This window comes from Anopheles gambiae, chromosome 3 (genome assembly GCF_943734735.2).
Source record: "Anopheles gambiae chromosome 3, idAnoGambNW_F1_1, whole genome shotgun sequence".
NCBI classification, from domain to species: domain Eukaryota; kingdom Metazoa; phylum Arthropoda; class Insecta; order Diptera; family Culicidae; genus Anopheles; species Anopheles gambiae.
In genome coordinates, this window is record NC_064602.1 from 30,689,580 (window position 1) to 30,704,127 (window position 14,548).

General features: G+C 44.8%; 1 protein-coding gene across 8 annotated transcripts in view; it reads left to right on the forward strand.

Moving 5' to 3' along the window:
• Positions 1-14,548, forward strand: part of LOC1280252 (uncharacterized) — a 107,686-nt gene that overhangs the window by 64,789 nt on the left and 28,349 nt on the right. For 2 of the 8 annotated variants that reach the window (XM_061661663.1, XM_061661669.1), the window contains exon 2: positions 7,456-8,026. The exons of the other annotated variants lie outside the window; for them this stretch is intronic. In XM_061661663.1, coding sequence (XP_061517647.1) covers positions 7,958-8,026 — 69 coding nt within the window. In that variant the 5' untranslated portion in view covers positions 7,456-7,957. The remainder of the gene's footprint in view (positions 1-7,455; positions 8,027-14,548) is intronic. 8 annotated transcript variants of the gene reach the window in all.

The following is a 14,548-nucleotide window of genomic DNA, read 5'->3' on the forward strand; positions in this document are numbered from 1 at the left end:
AAACTGCAACGGAGTGAAGGGAAAGCGTTTAGCCCGTGTGCGCTGTCTCCTACGCCGCGTTTGCAATAGATTGCGGTCAGATCACAGAGAGTGGCCACGCTTGGCGGTGAAACAACCGTTCCCTTTCCTGTGTTGCCTTGCTCTGTTGCACCGTCCGGGGTGTGTGTGTGTGTGGGAGGTGCTCTGTACCGCTTTTCACATGCCAAACACAATGCTATCAGCAGGAGGACCAGTGCGCCCGGACACGCGCACCCTTGCATTGGAATGCAGACTCGGGCTCGTGTGAAAAAGAGGCTTCAAGTCCGGCGTGTCTGGAACATTAAGTCGTACGGTGTCAATTATTGGGTTCGTCGCTTGCTGCGGACAAGCGATTGCGCCGTGAAAGCGCCCTTCATGAAGAATGGAATAATAAACAAATTAAGCTGTATCTTAGAAGAGAGCTTTTGCATAATTCCCTTCCGTTTGTTTCAACTTGAAAAGGGTTGATTCACGAACAATCCAAAAAGAAAACAAACGCACGATTGTGTTGTGTGTGTGGTCCGTTCCTTGAATAGAAATTAGCGGCTCTTCTCGCGTGCCACACTGCCACAATTATGTGCAAATAGAAGCGTCCCAAGGTTGGCCTGCGACGGTGTAAAATTAATTAGCATGTTCTAAAACATGATCCCACCCGTACATTCACCGCATCTCTCGCGTCTCGCGGTGTCTCGCCAAAGCTTGTCTGAAAACTGTAACCGCCACCGGTGAAGGTAATCGCTAATTAAATCATAATTCCACTACAAATGGTTATAATTTTCGACACGTAATGTGTGTCGCCCGTGCCAGTCAACGGTGCCTTTTTTGAAAAACAAAACAAAAAAAAATCACATTTTAATTTAATTAACAGCACACACACGACGACGCTTTTTGCTTCTGCGATCGATTGGATCGCTTTTTTTTTTCTCTGCGTGCATCATACACACAGCAGATGTCATTATGGCAATGAGCATACAATTTCTGTCACCTTATGTGTCTGTCCGGGCCGGTTGCCAAATTCGTTTGCCATCATTTGCCGCTTTCGTCGCCATTTACCGCGCTGGCGGGCACATAAATGGGAAAGTCGGCGCGTTCGGCGTGTGTTCTTGTGAAATTTACACCTTTCCAAACAGACACACACACACGCTCATTTACTTGGCGGTCGTCCGGTGGGACTTGATCTCAGGACAGCAATCGATGTTGCTAGACGCAACGGAATGCTGCTGTTCGCGAAACCATCACAAAACGCCATAGTGTACAAACACACACACAAACACACACACGACACAAATTAAGAATGGCTTGCCGGATAGGAGAGTTTCCATTTCGGTGTGATATAAAACAACAATTTGCGCCCACCCAAAAAATGTAACACTTGTAAGCAACGATTTGCCGACTTATGGCGTTTTGCTCGAAACCATTGGAGGATAATTTTCTGCCCCAACTTCTCTCGTAGGCGACATCGGCTCTAATTGGTTGTCGGTGCACACGCGAGCAATTTTAATTTGCGAAGGTTGTCGTGGTCTAGATTTTTGGACACTTGGATGCTCGTCTGTTCGATGCCGATCGCTTGATCTAACCGTTCAGCACTTGCTTAGGAGTTTGATATCTTGGTTCTTGAAGTGTTGGAGAATGTTATTTATTGCAAAGCAACAGTCCCGGGATGCTTCAGTCGTCTGTTTTCAGTGGTTCAGTCTTCAACGTCCTATAAACAGTGTAACAGTGTAAACAGTGAAATTAGCGCAACGTTCATTTGAAGACAAAATATCAAAGTTGGAAATCTCGAAGTGACATTTGGTTTTGTATTGAAAACGATTATTGTCCCAATTTCGGAGCTTTCACAACAGCCGTTGGTGGGAAACCTCAGCTTTTTCTATTCTATTCCACTTCCCCAATTAACGCCGAGAAGGTTTCCAATCATATTTATTTCATTTCAAATCGGTGTAATTCATCAACCGCGGCTGTCTGACCTCTCCCCCGAGCAAACGGGGTAGAATTCGCTTGAAAGGCTGTCAAAAAAAAATTAGACCATCTCAGATCGGGCGTTCGAACAAGAGAAAATGTGGGAACAGAGTTTGAAAAACCCGAATTAATAAATCTTGAAGACAGTTCTATCCTAATCCAATCTATAGGCCTGAGATTACATTACAAACTCTGGGCTGGGAAAGATGATATGTGTTTAGGGAAACGAAAATCCTCCTCCGTTTTTGGTTGGAGCAGTTTAACAGGTGCAACAGACACCGTGGATCGTGCTGCAAAAATTAATTAAACTCCAAATTTGGAATGTCTTTTGTGTTGCTCTGTTGCTATCGCGTGTGCCACCGTTACATTTTTTGCAATTATTCTTCACACCTTTGCAAAGGAAGATCCGCTAAATGGCCTATTGCTTTCCGTTGGCTGTGCCTGGCCGTTCCCCCAAAAGTGCGCGCCCTGCATCTAGCCAATCTTCACCTGCGGTGGGGCTGAGATGGGATGGATCGTTTTGCTACGCACAAACCTAGTGGCCTATTTTTAGACAACGGCAAGCTGGCGAGAAGTTGTGAAAAAGCGCCATGCCAGCGGAGGAAAGTATTTTACACACACTGGCGCAGCAAGTGGGCACTGGGTGCGCTATTTCACCGTGCAACGGGAACCCTTTATCTTTGGGGAAGAGATCTTCTTTTATTTCGCTGTGCTGTGCAACCGGCACCTTCACAGCCCAAGTGGCCGAGAAAATTGAACAATTCTCGCTTTCGTTCGGCATGCTGGTGCTGATGATGATGATTGTACCGTTTTGCGTCGTCTTTGCGCTGTGTGTAGCGCCCAAGTACGCCCAGCGAAAGGCTGTTCACCGAGCCCTTAATAATGTGCGCCGAACGGTCACCCCAACACGGTCCATCACCACCAATGTGTGTGTGTGTGTGTGTGTGTGTTGGTCACGTTCTCATTTCGGTGGGGCTTTCTCTCTCGCGGCTGTGAAAAAAAGGAGGGACTCACGCCGTGGCCGTCGTGATGATCGAGCAATCAACATATTTTTCTAAAACATATTTACCTCCGCCGCACATTGTTTCCGGCGTGTGTATGACCTCTCTTCACGGCGGCCGCAGATCGTTTAGCAGTAGTGCGCTTGCTGCTGCGGCAAGAGTGAAGGTTCGTCACTTATGGCACCCGACGCGCACAAAGTCGTCTTTCGTTTGGCTTGACAACTTGAGCTTTTCTAATGGGAAGCGATTGTGGTGATCACACTTAAGGAAAAGAAAGTCGTTTTGGTTTGTTTTGTTTTGTTTTTTTTTTAATTCGTCAGCCTCTCTTTGACGTCACGGTGGAAAGAAATAGAGATTTCAACGATAAACAAGTGCCACTGTTTGCTTTGTGCGGCCGATAGTGGTCTATTTGTTTTGCTCGTGGCACGTGTTGTATTTTATTCCGCATTCAAAAACCCAAAGCCTAATCCAAAAATCAATGTTTTATAATTACACCAGCTTTTTTTTTTTTGTCAGTTTGAAAATTATTCCGATTGGCGATTGTTTATGACGGCGACGGGCGCCAGTGATTGAATGCATCGGATTGACCCGCTTTCGGCAACAATTGTTTCGGATTTTATGATTGGCTGTGTTTGGTGGTTTCCCATCCGCTGGTTCGTCGCTTGCTCGCGATTGAATTTTTATGCGCGCTTGACGAAACAAACAAAACAGCCAAAAACCGCTACAGTGCAAATGGCCCATACTATATTCATATCCGGCTAAGGGGGGAGTTAAGCTCGAACATGTGTCCCAAGAGTCCTACTGTACGACTCCGGAGCAGCAGAACACGAACTGTAAGATCCGTATCACGTCTCAACCTCAAAGTTCCATTTAATTACGTAGTCTGGCTGCGTAGTGACAGCAATAGAAAACAACTTACACACACACACACACTCTCACAGAGAGATCCCCGAAGGGGTGGGAAGCATGCAAAGTTGTCCCTTTTCGCCAAAGCTACTGCTACCGGGCTTCAGGGAACGTGCCTTCCGTGCCTTAAAAGCACTAGCAGCGATCTCGGGCAGTTAAAATCGTCGGGGTGTGGTGTACGTGTCACTTTCAGGTTCGGTAAACACCATTTCCCCATTCGAACGGTTGTCGAACGGCACGGCGAAGATTTGTGCACATTCACTGGGAGGGAAATCTGTGCAGCGTGTGACACAGCGGAGGGTAAGATTAATGGTGCTCACACAATACCGCGTGCGGTTTGACCGTGAAGGGAAAGCCGCCGGTGCTATCTTGGCTAGCCGGACGGGTTCAATGCTTTCCGTCCCCAATATTCTCTTTTCTGTGTGTGTGAGGAAGCCTGTGGCACTGATGAATGGTGTTGTCCCCTTTTCCTTTGCCATTTCTTTCCGTTTACTTAGCCGAACTGATGACTGTGAACTGATGCTTCGGGATGGTTTGTTGTGATTGGGAATTGTTCGCTAAAAGAAATGTTCATACATTTTCCTAATTGACTGACGATTGTGTGCGCTTTTCTTTCCGCATCATTTGCAAAAACCCACTGACAGCTCTGTATCGAATTAGGTTCAGTTTTTGTTTTAAAATTGTTTGCTAAACTCTCAGCAATTAGAGCTTTTGTAAAAGTTCAAATGTCTGAAGTCTTCTTGGCCATCTGGTATGCTAGTACCTGTCCAAACGGCAGGTGAATTCCAATCTAGCTCAATCATCACCCTAAGTTCCTCCGTAGCGCCGTCCAATTTAACGTGCTACCGGCATCGTTCGGTGTAAAAAAAAACTGCAACTCCCAATAAAGGCAGTGAAACGGATTTCCAGAACATATTTCTTCACCACACGATTTGCCTTCCTACTACAGCCCACCTAAAAAACAGTCGTAGGCGTCAGTAACACTGTCCCCAAGACACATGAAGTGTGGGGCCGTGCGTGAGCACGTTCGGTCGGTTCTATTCTCTCGGTCTAATCTTTATTTAATTGATGTCCCATTTTGGTGTCGCTGGTTGCTTTGGGAGAACGTGCTTTGATTGATCGCCTGAGATATTGCGGTATCAAACGATACTTACTTCCTAAGAGGCAGCCTTCGTATTAAAAGCTAGGCTACCATGCTTTAATTTTGTTGACTCTTTTTTCTCTGTTTAATGCGTATCAAGTTGTTTTCGCAAAGGACTGCTCTTGACACCCTGAATGCGCTTGTTGGTTTTCTATATCTGTGTTGTCACACGCACCATCGGACTCTCAATGTTAATGAGAAGCAGACACTCTCAAAAAAACCGAGAGGGCCAAACACGATGGTGCTGCTGATTAATAGGTGCGAGAGTTTTAAATTCCCATCTTTACGGAGCTCTCCAGACTTCGGGGCCGCACCACTATCGACACCATTTTCAACAGGCGTTGAATTCATCCTACAGTTGCTATCCCACATCTTTGTATCTTACGTAGTACACACACACACCACACGTGGTTGTTGAGACCATGGAATGTTAAGATATAGAGGTGTATCAACGGAGCGAAGAAAAAAACTGTGGCAAAAATGAATAGCTTCTGACCAAAGCAAACTATACCAACCGACGTTTACGAGCTGCTGGAAGCGATAAATTCAACAACCCAGAAGAAGTATCATTTGCGACAAGACCAAGGGTGTAAAGCTATGCGCCCTTGCTGTTGTTGAAGTAGCACCAGCATTTTGACGCATTTTTTTTTGTATGGTGAACCATAGAATGATGATCTAATTTTATTTTTTCGGTTTTACTCGCAACAAACACTCGGTTCATATTTCATCCACCAAAAACTGATTGCCACCTGCGTGTGGGTAAATATTATTGCAAGCAAATAAACCGCTTTGCGGTCTGGTGTGCCTGTTGTTTGAGGCATTCGGTGTAGTAGAACAGGTTACCAATCAAAACGTTGCTTTTGCTTCATTTTTGATTTTAATATCCACCCGAAAAAAAGAAGCATCGCCTGGTCAGTGATTTTTTCTTCAATTTGCATGTCTTTTATAATCCCATCGTAGAAGACGCAACCGGCAAAAGCCCACCTTTGCCAATGAGAAGCCACTCCAAAGATCCCACAACACAAAAACAGGTTCATCGCTTTGCGCTGCATTGATGTCGTTTGATTATTAATCGACAGCGACAAGCAAAGAGAAGAAATAAACGCTGACCTTGATCGTGCTGCGACCTTCGTCGCTTATTCAGTTCATCATTTGTTTGTGGTAGCTGTCCGCAGCACGATCACACGCGATACTCGTGCTTCTGGGTGGGGGTACTTAATCTTGAAAAAATGATTTAATTATTAAAAATGATGCAAAAGGTTTTCGTGCTTTTTGTCGTTGATCCGAGCAAATAAATCGTTCGTGACAGCGACCCTCCTGAATGACTTCTTTTCTAGCGTTGCATAATTGAACAGCTTGTTCTACTGTTATTTGCTCTCTGGTGACCGTCATCATCAGTTCCGAATGGGAAGTTGACGTCATATTCAAAAAAAAAAGCACACACATGTAGGAGGGTGGATGGTTGTGCTTGCTTGCTTAAATTCTTCCGAAAGTTGAATGGTGTATTTTTAACGCATTAAGCAACGCCGTAAACTTTCTGGCAGACGTGGACGCGCACAGGTTTTGGTGAAACAATGTCGTAAGCAGGGAAGAAAGATTCATTGCGAGTGTCGTAAAATTGTTGTCGGTATCGATTAAGCAACAACTGGTTGCCCCTACCCAAAGCGAAACGATGCTATCTCACTCTATCTCTGGTGTGTTACAAACAAAGCCGGGTGGAAGTTTTGTGAACAATTTAAATATGTAAATGATTCCCGCTGCCTTATTCGAACACCCTGTAGACGACGGGATGGCAAGTTGTGTGTGTTTTTGTTCCTTTCAGCTCTTAGATTCCCTTGTCAACAAAAGCGTTCTCCAGGTTGGGCCCGCGTCATTCGGTTTGCCTCTCCAAAAACCAGTGCTGTTTGCCAACTTTTTAGCACCACCAGCAGATCACTTCCACCGCAACTCCAAAATTGTACATTTCATCCACTGGAATGGACGTCACCCAATTTTGTCAACCGTAGTTTGCTTCTAAATTGTTCAAATTTTTCCTCGCACACATACGGTGGTGTGTCCCAGTGGTGGTGGTGGGAAGGCAAACATGAAATCGAAAACAAATAAATAAATAAATAAGAAGCTCATCTCATCTCGCAGAATGTCGCCAAAAATTCGTTTCTCATGACAGAACTGACGACAAAGCAGAGGGCCTTTGGCTAGTAGGAAAGGCAAACGGAAGGAATTGAACAAACACACACACACGCTCGTCTTTCTGACATAATCGTCTTGCTCGCCTGGGAAAGATACTGGACGTGTCCCGTCGGATAGCCGCCGTGTTGTCCTTTCACCTTGCGTTGGATTGGAACTTTTACGCCGGCACGAAAGTTATTCAACCGCAAAAACTCACAAACATTTGGTTGGTGACCGTTGTGCGATGCTTTCTTCTTGCAGAATCGAGACCGAAAACGTGATGACAATGGAAAGTGCAAGTGCAAACTCGTACAGTAGCGTGCAAATGGAGAAATTCGTCAAGCGTGAGAAAATCGATTACCGATACGATCGAGTGTGAAGTTGTTTTTTTTTTTGGTATCAATTGTGAAACAAATGTGTTGCGAAAACGAAATTAAAAGTCAATATTGAATAATATAATCTGCTGCGAAGAGGCAACGAAACGAGTGTTTGAAGTAATCATTTAACAAAAAGTGGTTTCAAAACATAAAAAAGAGAATTCAGCAAAAGTTTTGTAAAACCAAGTGTGAAAACTACGAAAAGTTAAGTAAACGAGCAAAAAACAAGCAAACGAATATCAAAATAAAATAAAAAAGCGTTTGTGTGAAATTGTGCAAATTTGCTGAACGGTGTTTGAATATTCTAAGCGATTACGTTGGTACTCGCTCCTTTGTGTGTCTTTTCTCCGCGTTTGTACACGTCCGTGAATGTGAAATCAAACGCAATGTTTGCGCCAAGAAACTCATCGCCTCCGCTGCAAATCTACAACAGCGACGAGGTGGCCGCCTATCAGGTTAGTATGTGTACACCACGTGTGCACACGCGTGGTGACTGTGGAGGAGCTCTCCTGTTGACATAACAACGTCAAAGTCAACGAAACAACTGTCTAGCTGTCTGCGTGTTTAAAGGTTTTTTTTTTTCTTCTGTTGGATAGAGGACGATTACCGCCCGTCTGAAGGCGGCCCTTGCCTAAGATATATCCCCCAACCAGACACTTTCTCCCAGCAAAGCTGTCGCACCTTCCAATGAGATAGGTTGAAGGTGGCGGTCGTGGTGATGGTGAAACAGGGGCACTCCCCAAGTCCCATTCTTATTTTGGAAGCAATTTTAAACACATTTCTCTGGTGTGGCCATGCTTCTCGCCCAGTCTGGTGAAAGTCTTTTTCCAACGCAACACGCTGTTGCAAACGAAGGGCCCCACCGTCCTCCGTTTCTACTATGTAGCGTTCCTGTGTGATGCTGCAGGGTGCATCGTGTGCCATTGCTTTTCACTCTGTCTCTCTCTATCTCTCTTTCTCTTTCTTGGAGAAAGGAAAATAAGCTCTAACTGCTATCGCGCTAGCCTGCAAGCTAGTCAAAAGTGAGTGGGAATATCTCACCAATTCACCACCAACCCTTTCTGCAACCTTGCCAACTATCCTGAAAAAATGACAAGGTATCGCTCTTGACCGGGCGCATACCGCCGGTCAAATTCGTGACCATAGTTTAGCCACTCCGAACGAGCCTTCGCTGGCCGGCGGCACGGTGTGAGACAGTTTTTCACAGTTTCGGTGTTAAAATTTACGATCTCTCGAATGAGTGAACAAGCCGCGCCGACCACCAAAACCGCACAACCGGAGTGACGACGACGACCACGACGACGACTGTCAATCTTAATTTGGAGGTTTACTTTTTGGTAGTTTTTGGTGTCTTGACCCGCTCTAGGGAGGTAGGGCAAATAGAAAGCGCCAGCATCCTTTCAGGCTGTTCAAACTCCGTCGCAGCGGAATCCGAAAGGATTATTACTGATCTCTTCATCAAGTGATTTTATGCCTTTCTAAGCAAGCTTATTAATTTAAGCCAGCTACCAGCGATGATGATGCACTGTGGGGCATTGCAAATGTTCCATCCACAGCTTAACTAGACCTTCCCAAACCGCTCTTAACAGTGTTAAAAAGCACAGCGCTCGGTTGAGAAACGTTTCAACACACACATGCAATCTCTTCTGCCTGTTTTTGCATCATCCAACAAAGCGGCATCTTAAGCGATTCGCCGCTTAGAGTGATTTTATATGTATTAGCAATTGGCAGCAGCTGCCCCTCCTGGCAGAGCTCGATCATCCCTGCGTCCTTCACGGTGAGCCGGGCGAATTAATTATAAGCGCGAGCCAAGCGAAATTGCTCTAAATTATAGCTTCAGCTCTAGTGTAATTGGCTTTCCCCCCCTACCTGCTGCTTTAAGAACAACCCCAGAAGGTGTGGCGTATGCACAGCAACTCACACTGGCGCGCTTGCCATTTTTGCCACAGTTTAATTCGCTACCTCACTTTTCTTTCGATGCGCGTGATTTACATGTCTAGCGTTGGGCGTTTGGAATTGGAAGCACTTTTAAGGTGGAATTTTAATATCATTTTCTTTTCACTGGCCCCGCTGGCGAAGCTTGTGTGGAATTCGGAGTGGCTTAAAGCGCTTTGTGGAGGCAGCAAATAACACAATTGGCAGGGATGTTGCTATTATTAGCTGGCTAATTAAAAACAAATTGCTTTAATCAGCTCGCGTCAATAATTTATGACAAAAAATGTCTAAATAAGCGGTTTGCTTCATGGTTTCTCGAACCCCCTGTTTCATAAATTCCCCTTTCATAAATCAATAAAAGCAATATTAATTTCGCCTCAAATGAGGCTAACAATCCATTCTCACCACCGTATCAATTTGTATAAATATCACGCAACCGGTTTTTTTTTTAGTAATTATTGAACACATTTTTATGGTTCTCGCTACACGACATGCAAAACCGTGATCGCCTCCTGATCCTTGATCTCGACCCGTTTTTTTTTCTCGCTGTAAAGCTTTTTGCAAAACAACAAACCTCTCAGCCCGACAACACACGGCTACAAACGTTAGCACGATGCTTCCCAACCCTGCTTCAGGTCGCCTTATAAGGGAGCAAACGATACACACCAATCAACAGAGAGCGAGAGGGGGTGGCATTATGTCATCCCAGGCTGGTCTCTATCGGGCAGTCTAATGTGTGTGTTTTTTTTCCTTTTCCGCTCGAATATCTTAAAGTGTGTGACACGGTGAGATGTAAACACAGCGAGAGGCGCACGTTTGGGTGTATCTGAGCCACACCGACCGAAGTTTAGACTATGTCAACAATGTGTGCAACCTGTCACCGCGAGATAACCACGGCAGCAACACCACCGTTGTTACTTAAGCATTCGCTTTCGTTTATAGAATCCCGACTCTAATGGAATATTTACATTCGCGCGCCGTCCCTTCGATACCGACGACTCTGTGAATTTAAATTCCTCGTGCCGCTTACAACTGTCATCAAGCGTTTGTTTAGAGCTCGGGGCCTGACCATCTGGTGACATTTCGGATCATTTAACACGCACCGAAACGATCTACCGAACTGCTTTCGGATGCATCTGCCAGCTAGTGGAGCAAACGTTCAAACGGTGCATCAAATCTCGTCCAGATCGACCCGCTTTGTATGCTAAACTAGATGATAAATTGTCCATAGCAGCAGCTTCCTATAAATGTAAAGATGTCTTGTAAAGCTTGCCTAACGATGACATCGTTTGACGGACCTAAAGTAGGCTTTTTCCCCTCTCGAGAGAACTTGTAAACGATCGTTAGCCTTCCCCTAATGAACTCATTCGAATGTAAATACCCGCCCAGCGTCACGCAGCGCGTCTTCCGTTCCCGGAAAGTGTTTCAAAAATACGACTGCCCGTCATCATTAGCACGGGCGTAGCCGCGAGGACGCCACACCACACCACACGGTCAACGTGGGTTGTGGTGGAATTGGAAGGCTTTTTTTGCGTGCGCCACTATGATCTAGCCGCCATCAAAATCAATAGATGTCATTCATACACACCCAACGGGCACGGACACAAACGCAATCGCATGAGGCCAACGCAGGCACAACAATCGATATGCATCTTCGTGCGGTATCTTTTTTGTTGCTGTTAATGATAACGAGATCTACCATGAAGGTGGTGAGCAAATGTTACACGTCGCTTGGCTAATGCGCAATTGGGGTGTTTTACGGTTTGCAGTAGTAATTTTAAAATTCACAACCAATCGACAAGTTTGGTTGAAAGCTGCATCGAAACGTTGAAGTTTATTATTCCAACGACACGCGGGGGTTTGCCTTCCCAGTGCTAGCTCCCCATACCAACAACTGCTAGGCAAAACCACGTGCATCTAATGTCACATGTGTTGCACCACTAGTGTATAACAGCGCTCGTCACGATACCTCGGAGGAAGGAAAGATCACTCACTACTTCTCAGCGCTATAATTACTGTGTTTATTTCACACGGAGATGATGCTGTCAGATGATAATGATACGATCCATCCTACTACGCCTTTCGCAGGCAAATTGCAGTCGATTGGATGGGACGCTTATGTGCTTATGGCGGCGTAGATTTATGTTATACAGCGTTTGATTTTCCTCGCCCGAACGTTTGACAGGTTCAAGAACGTTCACTAGAGTATTGCGATCGTGAAGCAGGTCGTATCTGATCGTGAAAAATGATGTTACCGGCTGTGCTAGATATCTAGTACTGTTTCTTGCGTAATCTTCAAATCAGCGTGTAAACATGTTCTGTTATTTTATTTCTGTAGCTGATTTGCGTTCGATTTGCAGTTATACTGGCATGCTAGAAATATAAAGCTAATTAGCGCACGGTTTTCTTGTTGATCGAATAGAGTCATTACGTAGCCTGTGGCCTTGCATGCGACAAGATGTGAGATCGAATCTCGACTCTGAAAACAGCATATGGTTTTATTAATCGGATTTAAATGTCAATATCAATCTTGAAAACAATTGCCTTTCCCCATGCACTGAACAAAGACGACGGTTATTTGTAGAAGTTCCTTTCGACACCAACATTGCATTAAATTTGGTCACGTTTGCCTATTTCGCAAGCTAATGACGCGAAACGTGCCTGTTTCGTTTATGTGCGTGTGCGAGCTACTAAAAAACCTATTAAAACTCTATTTCTCAAGCTGATTGATAAAATGAAGTGCGATACGCGAACTCAAGAACAAATTGAGCTCATTTTGTCGAGCCGTTTTCTCGCACAAAACACGATTTTTATTAGCGCACGTAGGCCCCCGGATTGCGCTCGCAATAATCTCTTACATCATGTCATGCTTAAATTTGTCCCCTAGAATGTGTCCGTTTCGTTACAAATGGTGCACGGGAGTGGAACTAAAAACGGAAAGCGTACGCCCGGGCTAGCATCATGTCCATGCCAAGCAAAATCTTCAAAGCTCGTTTCTGCTGTTCTTTGAGCAGTGCAACGACGAGAGCCGGAAGCAGAATGTAAATTAGGCATCCGCTTGGCATGCTCTGTAGGAAAGCACGGCTGACGGCAGCGATGTGAGATTCTTCCGTCGCTTCAAAGTGCATCTCTTCAATCTCCAACAGCCTGAGCAGAGAGCAGCCTTGAAGGCTTCTCTTATCGCCGTGTACCACTCACGTATCACCCCGAAAAGTGTCGCGTAAAAAGGGGGAAAAGTAAAAAGAAGCTAACAGCGACACAGTCTTTGATGGATTTCCTGTGGCGCATGGGAAGTGAACCATTGGGCAAAGGGGGAAGCAACCCATAATCCGCCTTGCAACAACCGGGTGGAAGGAAAGGAAGGGTGTACGGGCTGAATATGGTTCGCTCGAACGGTTCCGCTGGAGCTTCAGTGGGAAGGGGAAAGGATGTAGCTAAAGGAAGAGCGCATAACTATAACGTCGCCATCTCGATGCGCGTTTGGCTGGCCAAGGGTTGTGGCCGAGGAGTGTGACCGTTGCAAGGTGGAAATCGATGGAAAGGAAGGCGGAGTGAGAGAGAGTACCGTAAGCTTATGCAAATCGTCAGAAGCTTGCGCGAAAGCGCTGGAAAAGTCTCACGGGCGGCCAAGAAAGAAAAAATGAACGGTATGTGCTTTGCTAACGGTTGGTTGGTCTGTTATACCTTTGGAGCTGTTCTGTCTCTCTCTCTCACACACATACGGTATTATAAGTCATCCAACGGCTTGCTTACCATTTAGTTAGTATATGAGTGTTACAGAGGTTGCAAGAAGCGAACGACCGAGAATGGTCACAAAAAATGACCAATAAACAAATTATATGGCTACAACTGGCGAGACGGCATTAAGGCCACACACATACACGCTCTCACCTGCTCGGCGTGAAGACGAGGCACCCGATACCGATCGCGTTTGGCAACAGGAAATGCATTCGCCATTAACACACACACACCAACTGCTCGGTATGCTTGATTGCACCAATGAAAACTGCATAACAAGTGTGGCTGCACTTTTAGTGCTTCGCACAAGTAGGAAGGCGCGTATTTTGGGGTGGAATTATAAACACACCAACACAGAGAAAGTGTTAGTAAAAAAGCTTCTTCAGTAATGAAAAGGGATTCAAAAAAGCAATACATTCTTAGTTCTATTTAATGCTTTAATTCAAAGACATGTGTTTTGGTGTGCATTTTAAATGAAGATACCTCTTCCTTCGATCGTCATTTCTGCTGGGGAAATGGGGGTGTTTTCTTTGAAAACTTTATCTTGATTTCTTCCCAATTTCCTGTCGTTGCTTTTATTTATTTACCAAGCAAGCTCGACTATTCGTCTGCCTTTTTTCTATTCCTTTCGCTATCTATCCACCATGGCATCACCGGGAAAACATTCCGAAAGTTCATTCTGGTTCATTCTGGCTCTAGCCATTTTTCGATTCGCGTAACCGTATCGATTTTTCCACTATCTTCCCACGCTTGTTTTTTTTTTTGCCACGCATTTGTTCAGTTTGGAAAGTTGCAATCGGAAAGGCGGAAATATAAATTTAAAAGGCAAAAAACACACACTCCGTGCTGTGTTGCAATAAAACTTCCTGTTCGTTCAAATAAAGTTGCACAAAAAGAGAGAAGTTAAATGCAGCTTTTTGAAACTCTTTGCCTAGTTTGGCAAAGAAAGTGCTCTTGTACTCAGTTTTTCACGCTTTAAGTTCACCGTGCTTTGCCTAGTTGTAGTGTTTGTTTTGCCATGTTTTATTTTAGAATAAAACTCAACGTTTAAAGGGCAAATTCTCGATTTAAAACATTATTCAAAACACTCTACCGAATAAATTTGCTTAATTATTCTTTTTAATTTGAAAAAGTATTGAAAATATTCTCTTAATTTGATATTTCCTCATTTCGCATTCAACACACCTCTCGCTCTTACAAAAACGTGTTAAATACGACATGATTTCCGAAGCACATTTCCGACACACACCGTCTTAATCGATTTGCAAGGTGAGTGTTGTCGGGTGTTGCTACATCGCTGCGAA